At 40.2% G+C, this 20,761-nt stretch overlaps 1 protein-coding gene across 5 annotated transcripts in view; it reads right to left on the bottom strand.

The window, feature by feature from the left end:
- Positions 1-18,730, bottom strand: part of GRIK2 (glutamate ionotropic receptor kainate type subunit 2) — a 630,583-nt gene extending 611,853 nt beyond the window's left edge. For all 5 annotated transcript variants that reach the window (XM_029223762.1, XM_029223766.1, XM_029223765.1 and 2 more), the window contains exon 1: positions 18,131-18,730. In XM_029223762.1, coding sequence (XP_029079595.1) covers positions 18,131-18,245 — 115 coding nt within the window. In that variant the 5' untranslated portion in view covers positions 18,246-18,730. The remainder of the gene's footprint in view (positions 1-18,130) is intronic.
- Positions 18,731-20,761: the final 2,031 nt, after the last annotated feature.

Below are 20,761 nucleotides of genomic sequence, written 5' to 3'. Positions count from 1 at the left end.
GAAAAATGAGGCTCAAAGGTTGAGTCATTTGCCTCAGGTCGCACAGCTTTGTAAGGTGTGGAATTGGCCCTGGAATCCCGATCTTTCTGACCACGTTGTCCATGTTTTTTCCAGCTCAGTCTGGAATTGGGCTCCTGGCAATAGTAGGTTATTAGCAATGGACTGTGGTGCTCATAACTTGTAAACTCTCAAAGGCCGATGCGTGGCTATTTTCAAATGAGAATTCTGCACCTCCATCCTTTTAGGGGGAAGTAGAGTGATCAAGATTTAAGATTCCACCGTGGCTATATCTGTGTGCTGGCGGATCAGAAAATACTGAATGTAAGGGCAACCTAAAATATTAAAAAGAGCACATCAGGGTTACTAGAGAAGGAATACTTAGGAAGGCACAGAGAGGCAAGACTTCGAATCTCTAGAATCTCTGTCTTCCTAAAATGGGACAGCAAACATTTGTGCTGAGGTTACATAGACTCTATTAGAGGATGGAGGAGAGTGCCCACCAGCCACGTGGAAATTTACCTTCGTACACAGAAGTTATTCTCAGATTTTTGCTGTACTAACATTGAACCCACTTCCTTCTCTCTGAGCAGGCCAATAGGGATCTCCTTCCAGTGATGTAGGCTCCTCTCAAATATAGATCCCAGGAGAATCACCTCCAATTTCTCACTCTGTAGATCACAGCATTAGTCTATCTCAAAGGCTCCAGTCACACGTTTTTATACCACTTTACTAGGAATTTATGAAGCCTTAACATATCCAGTTTTTAAAAATATGATCTTAAATACATAGAAAAAAATAAATCTACTATTGAAAAGTATGCCCTTTAAAGAAAAAATTGGGTAAACCTAGCAACAAACCCTGAGGAATTACCCATTTCAAAATGTTGTTATGTGGAAGTGGCTTTGAAGTTCAATTTAATTTCCTGGAAGCCCCAAACACCTCTATTTCCCTACAGAAAATAATTAAGCATCAGGGATGATAATGTGATTAGCAAGTAAAACACCTGGAACTTGCTTGGCAAATCAGAAAGCAAAGAGAGGACTGCTGTGAAACTGCAGCAGTTCCTCCCCTGCCCAACCTCATCACCAGCGCTGAAGAATCATCTTCAGAAGTAGGCAGGGGGGTCAGGCCTGCCATTGTAGAGAAATACCCCACTATTTGTCACCTGCCTAAAGGCCTACTGGGTCCTGGTTAATTGTCTGGCCCCTCATGTTCCTGAAGGGCACCCCCACTGGCCTGAAAAAAAACACATAGGACTTCTGGGATGCGGAGGGGGGGTGTCCAATCATCCTTCTGAGAATCACATAATATGTAGACGCATCTGATCTAAATGAGCCTGAACCAATTACAGAAATCAATACTTTGTGTTGCAAAACTAATTAAATGATTGACCAATTGATTGATTATATTAACATTTAGGTTCTTATATGCCAGGCCCTTCACTAAGCACTATATGTGTTATCTCTTAATCCCAAGAATAACTTTATAAGGTGAATAATATTATCATTTCCATTTTATAAGTAAGGAAACTAAAACTTAGGAAGATTCAGCAGCATGTCCCAATCATATAGCTCAAAAGCAGCAGAGTCAGGTTCAAATTCAGATATGTGTGAACGCAAAAGCCAAGCTCATGTAGAAGAACTGGTTAATAAATAACAAACATCTATACAGTGGAAAGAGACACTTAAAAAAACGTTACACAAAAATACTTCAAAACAGAAAAATGTTCACAATAAAGTGTTAAGTGAAAATAAATTAACAAAACATGTATAGTAAGAGTCAAGGATAAATCTCAAAATGACATTTATGGTGAAATAATGGGTGATTTTTAAATAATTTTTTATATATTTTCCATTTTCTACAATAACTATATTACTTTTTTAAAATTTTATTTATTTATTTTTGGCTGCGTTTGGTCTTCATTGCAGCACGCTGGCTTTCTCTAGTTGCGTCGAGTGGGGGCAACTCTTCATTGCGGTGCGCGGGCTTCTCATTGCAGCGGCTTCTCTTGTTGCCGATCACGGGCTCTAGGTATGTGGGCTTCAGTAGCTGTGGCCCGCGGGCTCTAGAGCACAGGCTCAGTAGTTGTGGTGCACTGGCTTCGTTGCGCCGCGGCATGTGGGATCTTCCCGGACCAGGGATCAAACCCGTGTTCCCTGAACTGTCAGGCAGATTCTTAACCACTGTGCCACTAGGGAAGTCTCTACTATATTATAATCAATCAAAATATTTTGTTTTGTTTTAATTTTAAAAGGCTAGCAAATACAAACAAAATGATAACTGGTTTTAGTTGAATGGCACAATTATAAGAGGTTTTATTTTCACTTTTACACTTTTCCATATTTTCCCAAATGTAACAGTATTACAATGCATTACTTCATAACCACACACACACACAAAGTTAAAAACTCTAAAGAGCTGAGCTCCTTTCTAAAATGTTTAATTGGATGCCTGTGGCAGAGACTACCAGTGGTCCTTCAATATTCATTCTCTATGTCTTCTACAGAAATAGGCCCTGAGATTTTCAACTGGGCACATTTCCTGTAATAGGGCTTCAATTCCCAGCCTCCTGTTTGCCCAGGTGTAGCCATGTGCCTAAGTTCCTGTCAATAGGATATGAGGTAAAACGGTGTGTGCAACATCCAGGAGGTGTCCATCCTGCTGTTGGGAAGGTGCATGAGATCCCTAGAGCTCCACTTTAGACCATGAGAAAGTCCACATCAGATGCCAGATATAGACGCCAGAAGAGAGAGCTGGAAGTGGCATGGACCCCAGAAGGCTACAGATCCACCACACCATCCCTGACTTGTATGTGAGAGAGAAGTACACATCTATCTTGTTTTGTTTTGTTTTCCTGGAAGGTGGGGTGATGTTTTTATGATATGTTACTGAATCTACATCCTAACTAATACAGTACTTAAATACTTAAAATAATTTAGACTAGTTCTCTCTCTCTCTCTCTCTCTCTCTCTCTCTCTATATATATATATATATATATATATACATACACACACACATTTATGTACACACACGTGTGTGCAAGTGTTCATGAATATTTGTATATAAATATATATGTGTGTATATGTGAAATATATTAATGGCATCACTATGATTTGAGACAACAGGCCCAGTCCAGCTGAAGACTTCTGGAGTTAGAGCAGTGGAGAGAAGGAACACAAACAGCACAGCCATTCTAATATCTAATCTAATATCAAGAATGGGGGCTTCCCTGGTGGCGCAGTGGTTGAGAGTCTGCCTGCCGATGCAGGGGAAACGGGTTCGTGCCCCGGTCCGGGAAGATCCCACATGCCGCGGAGCGGCTGGGCCCGTGAGCCATGGCCGCTGAGCCTGCGCGTCCGGAGCCTGTGCTCCACAACGGGAGAGGCTACAACAGTGAGAGGCCAGCGTACCGCAAAAAAAAAAAAAGAATGTAATGTCTGAGTAAAGGCCTCAGTAGATCACAAGTCTCAGAGAAAGATGCAAACAGCAGGCTTTAGAAATCTTTCCATGCAGATGCGGCTAGATGCCTCTCTTCATGTTAGAATAATTATTTACATGTTACTACTGTGTGCACTTGTCACACTGTTTTGCAATTTTCTTTTACGTAGGTTACCTATACCTGTAGATTATGAGATCCTTGATGCAGAGACCAGTTCTTTTTACTTTCAACTTCTTAGTGTCCTAGAGCCCAATACAGTGTCTGGCATAAGGTAAGCAGTTAAACATTTGTTAAATGAATGAACGAATAACACACTGGATTATTGGTTGCTTGTACAAACAGACTTAAATACTAAGGTATATATTACAAAGAAGCAACATATTAGAGGGTATATATTAAAGCACAAACTCTAGATATTAGAGAAAAATCATCTCCAAGTATATATACATTTTGATAAGTTATATCAAACTAAAAGTGAATTTCAATATGGTGGATTCTTCAATTCTATCAAGGCATTGAAATAAAATACTGAAACAGAGCCTACAGTATGGAACTGAAAAATATACATCTTACTGTCTATCAGAAAAAAAAAACAGAATCATTAGGAACCTCTATATAATGTATTTTATAATAACCATATTTTGGGGAAATTTTCAAATTTACTGAAATTTTAGTTATGTCTTGCTTTACAATTATTGTATTATGTCAATAATCAAAGAACTGGATCAGATACCAATGCTGAATAAATATTTGTTGAATTAACTGGAAATTTAAATCAAAAATGGAAGCAAAATTGAAAGAGTTGATAGGAGGCTTTTGGCATCCTCCCTACAACCACAATATAAAGCATTACTTTATTTTCTGGTAAACAAATTTAGTTTTATCTCCCTTTCTCGAAGAATAGCAACAAAAGAGAGAGGGAGAGAGATTACTTATACTAAATACGGCTTTTGCTTATTAATACGTAGTGATCTTTTTATATTCGTTTAGTTCCCTTATAACATACGCCGTACAGGAGAAAAATAAACAAATTTGAGCATTAAAATTCTCTCCACAGTTCACTTAGAAAATATGCTACTTTGAAATCTTAGCTAAGAGTCTATCCTTGTTTATATTAAAAATTGCTGATGTAGTCTGGCCACCTGCTAGGCAATAAAAGATGTATAAAATTCAAAGAACTTTGAGCAATTCACTTCCATTACCACTGCCTTGTGGCTGTCAAGTTTAGTAAAGTCAGAGACTCCAACCTAAAGCCAATAAATGAGTATCCTTGAATAAATGTAAATGTATTAATAATATTATCTACTGTGTACATTTTTTCCTATCTAACGCATATATATAAATTTATCCTAAACAAATGGGAAGGTTAAAGGCATAATAATTCTAACTTATAACTGGATGAATATACAGGATTAAAACCTACTGTGAGTCTATCTCTGTTTTGTAAATAATTTCATTTATATCATTTTTTTAGATTCCACACGTAATAGCATATAATATTTACTTACAAAACAGAAATAGACACAGACATAGGAAACAATCTTATGGTTGCCAAAGAGGAATCAGGGGAGGAATAAATTGGAAGTTCAGGTTTAACAAATACACACTAATATATATAAAATAGATAAACAACAAGGACCTACTGTATAGCACAGGGAACAATATTCAATATCTTATAATAAACTATAATAGAAAATAATCTGAAAAAGAATAGATACATATACAAATGTATAACTGAATCACTTTGCTGTATACCTGAAACTAACACAACATTGTAAATCAATTATACTTAAATAAAAAAATTCAGATAACAATTAAAAAAAACTTACTGTGAAATTCATGCCATGAAAAAGGATTTTTCATAATATGTCTTCCAGAGAACTGCACACCACCAGATACAATTTTTTGAAAGTACATATTTCCATGCTGTCAATCATTAAATCCCCTTTGAACTATTTTAATTAAAATAACTAACAATATTTAAACACATATTAGTAAACATAGTTGAGTCCCAATAAGAAAAATTCTGAGGAATAGTAAAGTTAACTCAATAAGCTTCTTCAATATTTTTCTTAAAATTATCATTAGCATGTAATTATGATGATTTCAATACTTCAGAATCTCTAACCAATCTATAATTGTGCCACTGTTAATGGTACCATCAATAAGGTGTCTCCTATACATAATTTTGTATAAAGTCTCCCAGATGGCAAGTTAAATTATAGGAATATACTTAATTAACTGGTGTTTTACCTAATTGGCAATAAATACGGGAAACTCTTAGTTACCAATAATTTGGACAGATAAAGATATTATCAGTTTTAGTACTGAAGCAGCATATATAATTATTGACAATGTCCACCTGAAACAAATATACGAGAATTCTGGTTTCATTCCAAAAGTAGTGTCCAGATTTCAACTCTTGGCACCATGACCTAACAATGACTCAGATAGTATAGTCACAGCAATGGGCTGGGGGAGGGGTGGACACAGTTTAGTCCAAGGAGTTTCTAATGAACACCTAGGCTGGACTCTATTTTCAGCCCAGATTCTGGGCCATTTACATGTATTCATGGCAACTGAGTTGGGGTCTTCTTAACTAGAGCAGATGTCTGCTGGAATTTTTTTTTTGGATAGATTTTGGGAAAACAACATTTTAAGATGATCTGTTAGGGGCGACTCTAGTAGGAGGTTGAGAAGGAAAGGTCCCACAACTATTCATCATCTTCGACATTATTTGTAAAACAACACCTGCTTAAGGTTCCCTTGGGCAGTGGGGTTGGTTATATGAGTGTAAATATTCTAAATGCTTAGGCTGTAAAGGATCAGTCAGCCCATCAGTGGTACGCTGAGGGCCCAACACTGTGTGTGTTCTGAGACGGATGATAAAAATATCCAAGCCACAACCCTTATCTACAAAATTTACTCATTGCTTTACACAGCCTAGTCATGATTATCAATTGTCAGTCCAGAAAGCTGATGCACCCGCCCAGAGGAATTATAATTTTAAGGTCAAAAACCCCTTAGGATTAACTAGCTCAGTGATTGATTTTCAACCTGCCTGGGAGTTTTGTTTTGTTTCTTTTAAGTGCATATCTTAAGAGTTTTCTAAAAAAGTGAAGGCACTAAAACTATGCAGTTGTGGAACTATGCAGTTGTGAAAAATGGAACATTTTAAACCACAGAATCTCCGGGTTTGGGAATCAGGAATTTAAATTATTTAAAGCTCTTTCCATTCTGATGTGAAACAAGGTTTGGGAACCATTGATCTGATCAAACTTGCTTGAATTTATTCTATAGAATCCCTATCTAAAACAGACGTTTTGGAGGAGACAAAACAATCTAGATTTTTAAAAGGATAGTTGATGTATGGAACAGTAAAAGGAAGAGAAATGCATCTTAGAGAACAAGGTGACAATAAGTCATTGAAACATCACCCCCAATCCCCAGGAAGCCTTCTTGAGGGATCAACCCAGAATCCTCAGGGAAAGATGACAGAATGGAATACTGCCCTGTCCTTCACCCACTGGAAGCAGGATCTCAACTGCAACTTCACATACTCCAACATCAGTTCTGCTATGATGCAGAACTGCTTCCAGAAACCCCAAATCAGACTTAAGACAGGGGAGTATTTTTCAACCTGCATTTAGGCCATTCATCCTTTGGATTATCATAAAAATTTGAGACTGCCTCTCCTTCATCCAGCCCCTGAAAGTTAGAAATCAGTGCTCCAAAACCTCATTACCCTCAACATCCAGGAAATTTTCCTAATAAACTTCATATTCCGAAGTTTTTAAAACTTAAAAAAATTTTTCCAAATATAAAAATGTATTATAAGTTGAATACACTTTTCAAATGGTCTCCTGGATGCTCTAATGTGGCACCACTGGTGTGGAGTTGAGGGGGTTCCTCATCTCTCTCTACTCACCTCTATGCTGCTTCCCCAACACTGGGTTAGAGCTTATAAAAAAAGAGCCAAAAGTAATTCAGAAGGGCCTTAAGCAAGAATGATGAGGTGAGTGCTGTATGGGTGACACCAGAGTCTGTGGAGCCTTAAAGAGTAAGTCCCGGAAAGACTGCCTAGGACAGCTCCTTGATGAAGATGCCAACATCACCAGAGAAAAGTCCCCCTTTTCTATCCCAAACAACTGTAGTAAATCTGAGTGTTTGTGAAACTTTCCCGAATCAATACAGTCACTTGTGTACCTACAAAACTTGAATAATAGCTAAAAGTTCATAACAGGCAGATGGATGAAGAATTAAGTATATATAAAACCAGGCACAGCTTTTCAGAAAATGTTTTTAAACATAAATTAGAAAGACTATGCCATTGTGAAAAAGTGAAAAATCTTAAACCACCAGACTTAGCATGATTTCTTTGCTTATTATTTTGGCTTTTAGTTGTGATATGTTTCTTACTTATATTGTGTATATTTGATAATGCCAATTAAATTCCTGATATACAGAGAAGGAAACTATGGACTTGCTCTTCTGTCAAGCTACCAACTCAGAAGAAAGTTTGTTCTATTAGTCAATAATCCTTTTCAACATGTTCATAATCGCTTCAGGTGCAATCCAAGGAAGTCCATTCAAGAACAGTTTAGAAACGACTATTGAAAATGTTTATGCACATTTTAAGAAGTTGAATGAAATATACACAAGTGATAACAAATTTGACCTTGCTCTACACATACACAGTAAATGAACAACTACACCTTCAATCCCCAAAATCCTTTTCTACCAATAAGCCCAGAGTTCTATACATTTTCCTATTAATTCCAACATTATCCTTGGAAGTTAGATAACAAGTAATGCCCGTTATACAGAAATAGACATCAAGACCTAATGAGATTTAATTATTTTTCCTAATTTACAGCCACTAGATAACAAAGTCAAGAGTAAAATTCCTAGCTCATACAGGTCTGGGGTCCTGAGTTCATGCAGAATTAGAAAATATCACTACAATGAATTCATTCTACTAAAATTGTTTTTAATTTAATTTTAAATTCTGATTTGAAATAATTTTATTATATATTATATAAAATGATACAATTATTATATATATACATACATATATATGTGTGTGTATATATATATATATATATAGTTTCAGGTAATGGAACTCTCTTGGAATTAGACAAAAAACATTGAGAATGCCTTACAGGCAATATACTATATCCCTCAAGGAAGCTAAGGGTACTTTTAAATAGTCTTCCAATGCATTCTCCTTTAGATAAACTGAAAACTTATCCTTGCTTAATCATTTGATCTGGCCATGTGTTAAAAAGATATTCCTTTATTTCATTTAAGAATTTCACTTAAGAAGTATCGTGATTCCATATTACTTAGTGGTAAAAAGAAATGAACCATGAAGTCATGGAGGAACACAGAGAAACCTTAAATACCTATTACTAAGCTAAAGAAGCCGGCTTATAAAGTCTATACACTGTATGATTCCACCTATATAACATTCTGGAAAAGGCAAAACTGTGGAGAGAGTGGACAGATCTGTGGTTCTGGGGTGGCGAGGGGTGGGGGGTGGGGTGGGGGGCGGGGAGATAAGGAGGGGGAGGTAGAGCACAAAGGATTTTTAGGACAGTGAAACTCCGTATGATACTCCATATGGTAGATACATGCCATCATCCATTAGCAAAACCCACGGAATGCACACCCAGAGTGGATCCCAGTGTAAACTATGGACTTTGAGTGATACTGATGTGTCAATGTAGGTTTACCAATTGTAACAAATATACCACTTGATAGTCAGGGAGGCTGCCGTCTGTTTAGGTGAAGGGGTATATGGGAAGTCTCTATACCTTCTGCTCAAATTTTGCTGTGAATCTAAAACTTCTCTAAAAAAAAAAAGTGTTTTAAAAAATCTGAAAAAAAGAAGTATCCGTGATTCCAGACCAAGAACTTTTTAAAGGTTTCAATGATCAAGGACAAGGGTGGGTCCTTTGCTTCCATTTCAATAACACAGAGAAAAGACTTGATCCACTTATTCATCATCAAATGTAAGCAGCAGACTGAGAAACCACTTGACTGCTTGCTGCAGCCCCAGTCAAGCCCATCCTTTCACTTTCAATTGCTTTCTAGGGGGTGACAAACAGGAGAGGAAACCCTACAACCTAAATATTAAAGCTCTGAAAAAGCAAGGCCTTAACTATCCTCTGATAGGGCCGGTCCATTCCCTATCCCAAAGCTCACCTTCTTAACTTCTGCCTAAATTCCTTTTCTTGTTCTGAGTCTTCTGCCAATGATATATTTCCCTGTCTTCTTCCCTTTCACACATTTTTTTTCTTTTTTACAGTTCCTAGCCGGAGTCTAATCTCGCCTATAAAAATGCAAACCCACAATAATCTCCTTTAAACAACATTGTATATACTTTCTGCACCACTCAATTTATACTTTAATATGTCTTTTCTCTTTAATTGGATTACAAACTCCTTGAGGTCAGAATCTGGGTCTTAGAACTGTATTTGCCTGGCACACAATATGTATTCAATTACTATTTGCTGAATAAATGGATGTGGTCAAAGTTCTGGACACAGGGAGAAGAATACTCTGGCAGGCATGGGAGAGGGGGATGGAAGGAGCTACAGACAAAGGAGACAAAGAAAAGGGATAACCTATGGAATAATGTTCTATGAAAGAAAAGGTGGAAGAAACAAAGGAGGCAAATGTCTAGGGGAAGCTACCAGAACCACTGACTCTTCCTAAAATTGATGCAAAGCACAGAGAATCAGAGGCTACCCTGGAAAAATAGCATAATTCACTGGAAAACAGCACTCGACCAGCAGTCAGGATATTCATGTTTTGGTCTAAAATCTGACACTAACTAGCTGTGGCCAGAAAAAGAGATTTAACTGCTCTTGGCAACTCATCTAAACCTAGGATACTAGACTTGATCTCTAAAGGTCCCTTTGGCTCACATATTACATGATTTGACAGTTTTCCTTCATCTTGAAAGAGTTTTCATTTCATTTCTTCTGGGCAAGGAGGGGCGTGAATGCACTAAAAGGTATAATAAACAATACAATATGGAGGCTTTCGTTGGTAGAAAGATGAGCAGGATTAAAAAGACAACATAAAATAAACTAAATGCCTATGATGATACTGAAGCAGAACACTTCTTTGATATTTGCGTTGCTTATTTGATCATTTTAGCTGAGCAATATTCCCAATGTGATAGGTCAAGGACTCAGAGTGAGGCAGAGCTGGAGATAGAAGTGGGAATTAGAGGCAACACCTTTCAAACACTTGCTTTCCTTCAATGATGGAAAAGTACCTTGTTGATTTAAAAGGGTGTGAAAAGTATTTAAAGATCCTTTTGATTGGGAGGAGATATGTCAATGTAAGAATATCATTGACGTCTAATTTCAAATCATCACATATGCTCAAAGACTTGGACTAATACAAGCAAAAAGATCAATTTACAAGACATTGAAATGTCTGGCAGTAAAGCTAGAAAAGACTGTGTATCAAACAGCATTTGGCTTCCCTCTTTTTTCAACCTCCCCTTCACATCAGTGCTAATCACTCAGCACTCCCTTAGTACCTGGAATTCTCTTTTATATCTGAGCATCTCTATCACAGACAGAATCGATTGATCTAATAAACTTATCCTAACTTTACAGTCTAGGGACTATGTGCTCTCCCTTTCAGAATATACTTGTCTTAAAACAGGGCCCCGGAAGAGGGCAAATGCTAAACCAAAAAGAAAGACTGATAGAATTACATGTATCCGTGGGAAAAACATCTGAAAGCCACAACGTCCCCAGACCCTTTCAGATCTTTACACATAGCTCTGCTGTCCAGTGACCTGTCTCTATTAAAAGAATGCTTAGTTTTTAATTAAGGAAACGAAGGATTCAAGTCAATCAATAGGAAAACGCTATACTTGAATGCTGTGGTAAATGAAGAAGAGCTTCAAAGCCCAAATATAAAAATAAAATGGAAAATAAAAAATTTTGCAGAAAGATCTTAAGGGTCTTCTCTAACCTCCCATTCAGTTTTACCATATTAGTTTTATCTGATAAGCTAATTGTCACTTTGAAAACATAACAGTATAAAACGTTTGGCCCTAATGGTGTGAGGCAAGAGACAAATAAGCCTACTTGTTCAGGGATCAATGAGGAGTGGGGAAGTGGGGTGGGCAGGAGGGTGAAAACTGGTGACTCTGAGGCTCCCTCCTAACCAGCTGAGTACTTTCGGTTTGGTCAACTTGGAAATTTTTTAAACAATTTTTAAAATTATGTACAATCAAAATTGGAGAGATTTTTATATAAAAACTTGGGTTTGGGTTTTTTTTTAGAATAATCAAAGGAACACAACTTTGAGAGGACAATTTCACAAGGCAAGAAGCAGTTGGAAGGAACAATCCCATAAGAGACTGAAGCTTGACTTTCACCATGTGAAAATGAGAACATTAAATGTGTTCTCAATGTGAAGCAAAGAATTGCCCTTTTTCCAGGGGCAGAAGGAACCTGAATGCACTAAAGTATGGTAACCTGAATGGATAAGTTTCATTAAGGAAAAACAAGGGCGGGATTAAAAAGACAGCATAAATCCTAAGTCAGATACCTATGACTCTATTGAAACTGTAGAAGAACATTTTTTGAAATTATTTTTGAGGTTTCTTTAGTACAGATAAGCATTGCTTATAAGAAAAAATTGCCAAAAACAAAACTTTTAAAGAAAAGTCAAATTTGTTCTTTTCAGTTACTGAAAAGAAAGGATTTGTCATCAACACCCTCAATACCCTGGATCCTCTCAAAGAATTTTACACGTCTTTTGTTTTTGAAATAAGAAAGGTATATAATTCCATTTATGAAGTGAGCTCTTAAAAATATTTCCTTATTGAAACTTGGTCCTCAACCTAAGTTCACAGTATATGGTGAAGGTCTAAAGAAAGCTTATTTAACCTACATTGATAATGCATTAATGAGTCTTTTAAAGCGATAATTTTGATTCCCCAATCTTCAACCATAAAGACTATATAGTGCTCATCTGCCTTGCCCTTTCGATTAAACTTGTTAAGGGCATTCTATTTAGTCAGCACAGGGAATGGGCCATTAAAATTCTTGATCGGTAAGAGTTGTGTTCAGTGCTCTGTTGTTTTAAATTCCATTAAATCCAAATGGTCTTTATCGCCGCATGACCACCGTGACTTCAATCAGGCAATTTAATTATCTTACAAAATTGTCAGCAGAAGCAGCAAAGAAAAACAGGAAGCCCTATGACGTTATCAGATTGAAATCTCCCTCTTCAGTGTTTAATCTAGACCAATCAATAATGATGATGTGCACCTACTTCCTTCTCTTTCAGGGGATTTTGACCTTACCTTTCATGCTAAGATTTAGGGTTTAAGATTCATTTGAAGCACTTCTAGTACCTTGATAACTGGATTACAAATTGAAAGTCCACAGAAGATAAAGCTTCACCACCCAAATGCAAAACAATCAACAATTCCATTTCAATACTTTAGACCATCCTACCGAGGAAAACTTCGGATCTCCTGCAAACCCCAGGTATTATGGATGCAGTAGATTAAAGCCTTAAGGCTATTACAGTTGAAAGACAGTGAACTACTTTCTACTCTGATGTGTAAAAATGGACATCAACAATTTCCAGGGAATCAATGGAATTGGAGCTACAATAACATAGTAAAATCCTAAGAACAGAAAGAGAAAATAAATCCCTCTCACTTGAATTTCTACCACAAGAGAGCAAGACATTTATCAGAAATTTTGATAATTAAAAGAAAATCAAAGATTACATCATCATTATCATAGGCAACCCTTTATTTAATGGTCAATAGACTTGAAAAGGCTCTGATAACCAATGATACATCCTGTGTTTGGTTTATGTTATGTTCCTCCTTTGTATGGGAGCAATTCACATTAACTTTCCTGTGCTGAGTAAATGTTGAAACAGTGTCATTTGAGAATTCAGGACTGAACACACTGCAGTGATCACTTGAATTAAGCTAAAAAGCAAAAGGTGTCTATCTGAAGAAATGTCTACTGACATATAAACCCTTGTTCACTTCTTAAAGACAACCTCACACAGCCAGAAAACATGTTGAGTCCCATGTGTCTTGGTGGAGAAGAGGTGCTATTTCTAGAGGACAAAAAGATCATTTTTAAGTCATTTTCTGAAACGAGTGTGCCTCCGTTGATGGATCACATCAGAGTTATTCTTTGAAGCTTTAAGAATAAGTGAGAACTTACGTGAAAAAAACAGATCAGATTCTTTTTCTTTTTTTCTTTTCTTTTTTTTTTTTTTAGCGTGGCCGTTGTTTTGGCGATTCTTGGAAAGATTTCCCTCCCCTGCTTTCCAGAGCTCAGCTGAGCAGGTGTTCGGGCTTTATCTGTTTCAGACAGTAGCCTCTATTACTCCCCCATCCCCACCTCCCAAGAGCCAGTTTTCCAGCTTCCAGCTGTAAAACCGCTCCCCCCCTCCCGCCCACCTCACCTAAAGGAAGAAAAATCTCTTCCTAAGATCTTGTAGAGAGTGGCAGCTTCTAAGCCCAGCCAATTCATTCACACTCCTCGATATTGTAGCACATCTGCTACTAATGATTCTATCTGGAAGCACATGGGATAGCCAACAAATAGGGGGATTTCCATAGGAACACTTTCTGTTCCCTCTCACTCTGTGGGTTTTATAATCTGGGCTGGCCCTGAGCTGGTGGCCTTCACCTTTGGCATGTGCGCAGGGAGGTGGCTAAGCGCTGTGCCATGGAGCCAGCGCACAGTGCCAAGGAGGTCCGAGCGCGTCTGGGGGTAGACCTCGCCTGGGAAGCCTTTTTAAAAAGCCATCCTACTGTAACGCCGAAGAGAAAAGCTAGGTCGAAACATCTGAAGGGAATGAGTGGCCTACCACAATCTCAGCTCCTCTGAAAGGACTGTCTCGGAGAAGCTGCCCACGAGTTTGGGAGAAAGTTTGGGTTCCTGTCTTCGCTCTTGGCATTCTAACTGCCATTTCAGATAAGGAATTTGGAAAACCCTATCTCGAAGATCGTAAACAAGTGGTGGCTTGAGAAGTGATTCCTTAAAGAAGATGCCAAGGCCGCCCAACCCCCAAACTCCGAGACGGACTGCTAGCCCTGCGTGGAGCCCCGCCCGGAGCTGGCGTCTACCCCTTCCCACGCTTTCCCAGAAGCAGAGGTCGAGCGAGAAGAGAAGGGTGTCTAAAGTAACAAAAGAAACGTTCAAGTACCTCGGAGCCACTGTGGTGCTGGGAGACCTTGGAATTGGGGCTCGCGCCTTTGCCCGTCCAGCCGCTAGCAGGGCCGGGCCGCAGCTGCGGGGAAACAAAGGTGCCTCATTTACATTGCTCGGCGCCGCGGGCTGCCGGGCGGGAGCGCACGCGAGAGCCCCGCGGGGGTCGTCGCAGGCTCCGTGCCTGAAAACGACGACCCCAGGACTTCTGACCTGACCTGCAGCAGGGAAACTGACCCTCTAAGTGTCCAAGATCCACCGTGTCCCCCAACAATGCGCCCGCTGGGTGGTCGCCCTGGAGAAGCCAAGCTGGGCCAAGCCAAGATCAAAGGCGGGGAAACTGTCACGACCCACCCACGGCGCGGCGCCGCCCGCCTGCGGGCGAGGAGCTGACCCTTGGCTGACCCTCAGGTCGCTCCCCCATCTCCCCAGGCTGCCTGGAAGCTTCGGGAAAGCTCCCTGGGGTCGGCGCTCGGGGGACTTTCTCTAGAAGGTGTTTACAAAGCGGCTTCGTAGTAGCAGGCCCTAGTGGGCAGCCCCGAGGCCAGGCAGGATGGGAGGGGGCGCCAGGACACAGGCGATCGCGGAAGCGACTGCAGGAAGTTTTCCTGGGGACCAGAGAGGAGTCATTGTGCCAGAGTGTTAGACTTGCTTCACTAGAGTGCATCTGTCCGCGCGCGCGCGCGCGTGTGTGTGTGTGTGTGTGTGTGTGTGTGTGTGTGTGAGAGAGAGAGAGATTGAGATTGAGCACTCGGAAGATGGGCGGGGGTGGCGAGGGACTCGGCAAGTGTCAGCACCCTAGGCTGCTCCCCGATCCACACTCGTTGGTAGGAGGACGCAGGCTCAAGCCACAGCACTAGCGGGAGCAGGGGGAAGGCCAGCAGAGAGCCCGTAAAGGTGGTTTGCCACCACCTACGGGAAGAGGGCTCGGGGATGGGGCGGCCGCCGCGCGGGGCCCCGCGGTTGCCATAGCGCCGCCGCAGAGGCGCCCGGCGGCTGGCAGAGGCCAGCCACACCGGGGTCGGTGGGGAAGGGGCTGGATGCCACCTCCTCAGTAGAGGCGGCGGGTCTCACCCGCACCCCAGGGGCAGCTGCTTCACCAGCGATTCCAACCCCTTCCTGTCCAAGGCACTGGGCCTGGGATGAGGCTCTGGTTCGCCTTTTCAGCTGAAGTTGAAAATAACCTTTCTCAAGAGTGGCTCATATGGGCGCAACCAATCTCCATCCCACTCAAAACATGTTTTTCCCAGAAGAAAATAAAACTCCTGCCATTGCATCAAAACATCCCCAACAGGTAAATGTTCCAAAGATTATCATGTATACAGTCCTTCACCACAGCTCAGGTCAGAAATCAGAGAAAATGGATCTCCACGTGGAATATGTTCGAAGTTAATGGAGAAAATAACAAGTTATCTAGAAACCGGGCTGTTGGTTTAAGGTAGCAAGGCACAGGTGGGAAGGTGTCTGCCTACTCCCCCACTTCTTACAGACATTCTTAGTAAGCACTGGTGTAGGAAAATTTATTCTTGTGTGTGTGTCAGCTCTTTTGGAAAGCTGCTACACACTGCTACAGTCGCCAAGATTTTTAATATGAAGATATGAAATGATCAGCGAATGTAACAATCTAATGATTCAGCACATATTATGCTGCAAGACCAGAGCAGCAATAATTAAATCTTTAGAGTACTGGTGGCAGTCTTCCGGCTCCCAGACTTCTTTTTTTTCCCCCACCCAGTCCTCAAACGCATTAAGACGCACTCATTCACAAACACACTTCAGAAGACACCTCAGTATTCCAAATAAGTAGGTTGTACTACTCAAAATATTGGGCAAAACTACCAAACTGTAGCACTTACCATGCTTGAAGCAGAACAGCTGAACACACACACACATTTCCAGCAATACAGGGACCTGTTTAATCTCATCCAAAGAAACAAGCATTCCTGTGGACGCTTGTTGCTAAGAGCAACGTGCTTAAGTACCATCTAAAGGCATGAAGAAAGCAGGAAAACTACTACAGCAGGAATCCAGTTATAACTCATTGTCTTTTCTTGTCATTACCAGTCTTCTGGACTCCAGGTGTGTCTATGTGTTGGTCGGGGAGGGAAGGTAGGGTTCCCTTTTTCAGTATGTGAAAGAATTCCTACCCTGGTTCCACAAAGCCTGAGATAGATGATGAATTTTATCATTATAGAAAAAGCATATGGGAAAAAGGCAAGAGAGAAGATGTTGCTGACACAATAGGAAGTACAGGCAATCACTCTTCGATTGAAATTTGACTGAGTGACTTAATGTATCTGCTTTTATCTCAAAGACATATACTCAGGATTATACGGTTTCCTGCACTCTTTGGTCTAAATCCACTCGAACTGTCAAAGGAGGCACCCACAGTGGGAGCGTTTACCCTGCTGGCTTTCTCCTCTCTGGCTCTTATCTACTTAAGGGAACTTTCCCTGACTAGTTCTCCTACTGAAACTCCATTGGCCATCGAAAGCGGCTAAGCGTTGCCCACGCTTCATTTCCTCCAAGCAAATCTTCTGACCAGCGTTTCCACCGGAGTCTCATGTTTAGATTTTCCTTCGAGCCCCAAGGAAACCTGATTCCTTAGGAAAGCAATGGGTTCCCCTCATATAGAACGGCCACCTCGGCTTTTTTAAATCATGCTACAAGTGAAATAAAGATGCAGACTTAGACTCCCATACACAGACTCCCTCCGCCCCAGTCACCACTGGTCATCATGTATTATTAGTCCAGGACGCTCAGTGAGAAACCTGTGAGAGGAGGACTCACAAGTTTAAAACAAACAAAAACTCTCCCTCACGACGCTATTTCTCTCAAACAGCAGCCTCCCCTTGTTAAGTAGAGCCTTCAGCCTTACAACAATATCTTTAAAAGCTCCGCGTACCCATAAAGGCACCAGGGATGGAAAAACCGGTAGAATGAACCGAAAAGGCTCTCTGATGACAAATCAAAACGGTTAGCGCCTTTCACTTGCGGACCTGCCCAGGTCCCAGGCGGAAGCGGACAGACGCCAACTTGCCAAAGAGTTACCACGTATTAACTCATTGGCCGGGCCATCTGAGAGGCGTGTAGCCCCAGCGCGCACGTTCTTGGGGAAGGAGCAGCGGGCCAAGCCGGGAGGCTCCCGGGGAGACAGGAGGGAGCAGAGGCGGTGGCCGTACCCCCAGCGTCATTACCGTCTCTGAGACCGGCTACCATGGGGACGCAACGCAGCCACCACTACCACACACTGACACTCACTTCATCCTCCCGCGGCTAATTTTTTTTTTTTTTTTCAGTAAAGGGGTGGGGTGGGGAGAAAAGAAATGAAAAGCACAGTGAGTCCTTTCAAACCCTGGGGTCGAAATGCACGGAGCCCACCCGCCTAGAGGAGCGAACACGCCTGTTTACATCCGGCTGCCTCTGAGCTGGATACCAGGCGATGGAGAGGGATGGGGAATCTTACCAAATCTTAATACATGCGTGGTTCCTTGAGAATATCCAATCCACAGTAAGCACAGCAGGAGTTTAATGGTGCGCCTGAAGACTGGATTACTTAGAATCGGGGAAATAATCTTCATGGTGTTTCTGTGTCCACACGCGCGGCACCCACTTCCCCGATCTAGCGTTAGGCTCCCGGTTCGGGTAGGAATGAGGATGCCTCGAGTGGTGGCCGCAGACACGATCACGGCATGGTCACAGACAGAGAAAGGAGTCTCCGCTTCCCAAACCCATTAGCAATCGCTGCATGTTCTTCACTCACTGCGCCAAGGAGCAACCTTCCACTGCAAGGGATGGTGGGACATCCATGTTAGTCGGGAAGCATCCGGGAGAAATCCAGCACGCACACCCACAATGTCCGGCCGCGCGAGCCTGGGAAAGCAAAGGAGGAGGAAAATCAATAGGAAGCCCAGCCTTGGAAACCGCTGAGGCGTCGGTAGCGAGCCACAGTCCCAGCACAAAAGGCGCTTTGCTTGCAAAGGTTTTGCCAGGCCCTATTCTACTGCACTGCTGCACAGCTTCTGACGTGAAGCCAAGATTAAGTGAGAAAAATTGAGATAGCTGCTTGCCTCTTAAGGCTTCCTGCCAGCGAGCTTCCCAACATCTATTATGCAACCGATCTGGTCGCCCACCTTGAGCTGCAAGGAAGAAGTCGGATTTATCTGCGTGGAAAAAAAGTGCATTTATTTCCAGTAAGAGTCTTTACTAAGGTAGTGACGGATGTATGCAAGCGGACTTCCTATATCAACTGATGAATTTTAATAAATGACAAGCTAAGACAAAGTCACTTTGCCTAGGAGTTGTAAAAAAAAGGAAGTGGTCTAACATGGAGGAATTTACTGCAAATGGAAACTGTTTTCAGGCTGAAAGAGGGTCTTTTTATACTTTTAAAATTCTGCCCAGGAATTAATATAGATTAAAGTACAATTGGAGAGGTGAAAATAGTCTCTAAAAACTTAAGTGGGACATTCCTTGATTACTACCCAGCAATAAAAACAGATTTCTGCAAGTGGCCTTTTAGGGGGGAAAATGTTGAATTAAAAGGAGGGAATCATATTTCCCACCCATTTTTACCTTATCTAAAGTAATTGTGCATATATTAAAAGACAATGATATTTGAATGGGTGCAGCAAACTCCAAAGGCTTCAATAATTTATGTCCAAATTTCTTCTCACTTGGTTTTCTGAATATCTGTTTCTAAAATATGGAATCATAGCTTGAGCAACACTGAGTGGCACAGTTTTGTCTAAAAATACCTTATTATTTTCTAGTGTTCTGATCAGAATATTCAGAGTCCCCAGACAGTGACTGTCTTGGCTTTCACAAGTAGCAATTTATTCAAGAAAAAAAGTACAGAAATATATTTTCTTTTAACATAAAAATATATTTTACTATTTAAACAGGTAATATGCTGTCCTCCATGCATATAGATTAAAATATCCAATCCTAATATTTTACATTAGTAAGTGAAACAAAGATGGATAGTGATAAATATATTACTATATATTAATATTTTTAAGTGATCAGGAAGCACAAAACGCAAATTGCTGGACCTGTATCTTAAAATTAATCTTTTTCATAACCAACTAACAGAGCATAGGTTAACCCTTATGAAAAAACTGTAAGATCATATCATATTTAAAGAATATCTAAATTTTAAGTAAGGAGCAATATGAGTACTATTTCTTCCAGATAGGTTAACCCTTATGAAAAAATTGTAAGATCATATCATATTTAAAGAATATCTAAATTTTAAGTAAGGAGCGATATGAGTACTATTTCTTCCAGATAGCAAAATTTTTAAAATCTATTTTAAATCTATTTTTTCTTAAGATATTGTAAAATGCTGATTTGAAAATAAACCTACATTTTGCAAAGGCATTAAGTGGGCATTGATTTTTTTTTAAGATGGAGGCATAACTGCAGTGTCAAAAATAAGTATCATGAATGGCTAGTTCTGCAATGTAGCAGGCAATTCAATCAAATAATTTGACTATTTGAGCACTTTAAAAGGAACACCTTGTGCTGAAACCAAGGGTATCTAGCGACTCCTTCAGTCCATGTTTAAAATACCTCTTGTAAAGCATGTACAGCCCAACATGTCCTGTCTTGTATTTGCTGTCTCATTTATTCCATTCTATTTGTTCCTTTTCTTTTTGATCATTGCAGAGATAATAATGACTGCCAGGGCAACAATAAATATTCTTATGTTTTCATCCGTCAATATAATTGATATCTACTACCTGAAAATAGCATGCTCTGTTGTGACTAATCAAAATACTGCAGTTTTGAAGTCTGGTTGTCATTTAATTGAACTTCAGAAAACAAGATGTACCATACATAACTCCTTGTTCATGTATTCTGTTAACATAATGGCATCTGACGTTACAGTTGTAGCTTTTCTACTTAAAACTAGCATTCTAAATTATTTAGTTTTTGTGGGATTATTTATTGGGTGTCTAGTTGAAAAGTGAAAGATCAAGCTTCTAATTTCATGAAGTTCTTACACAGTAAATTAAGCAGTAAAAAGTCTATCACAAATTTTTCTTACTATTAATTGGTCCCCAAAGAACCAATTTGCACATATGCTAAATTA

This window comes from Monodon monoceros, unplaced genomic scaffold (assembly GCF_005190385.1).
Source record: "Monodon monoceros isolate NGI ecotype Baffin Bay Population unplaced genomic scaffold, NGI_Narwhal_1 Super_Scaffold_15, whole genome shotgun sequence".
NCBI classification, from domain to species: Eukaryota; Metazoa; Chordata; class Mammalia; order Artiodactyla; family Monodontidae; genus Monodon; species Monodon monoceros.
The sequence above is the reverse complement of the archived record's forward strand: the minus strand, read 5'-3'. Positions and strand labels throughout refer to the sequence as shown.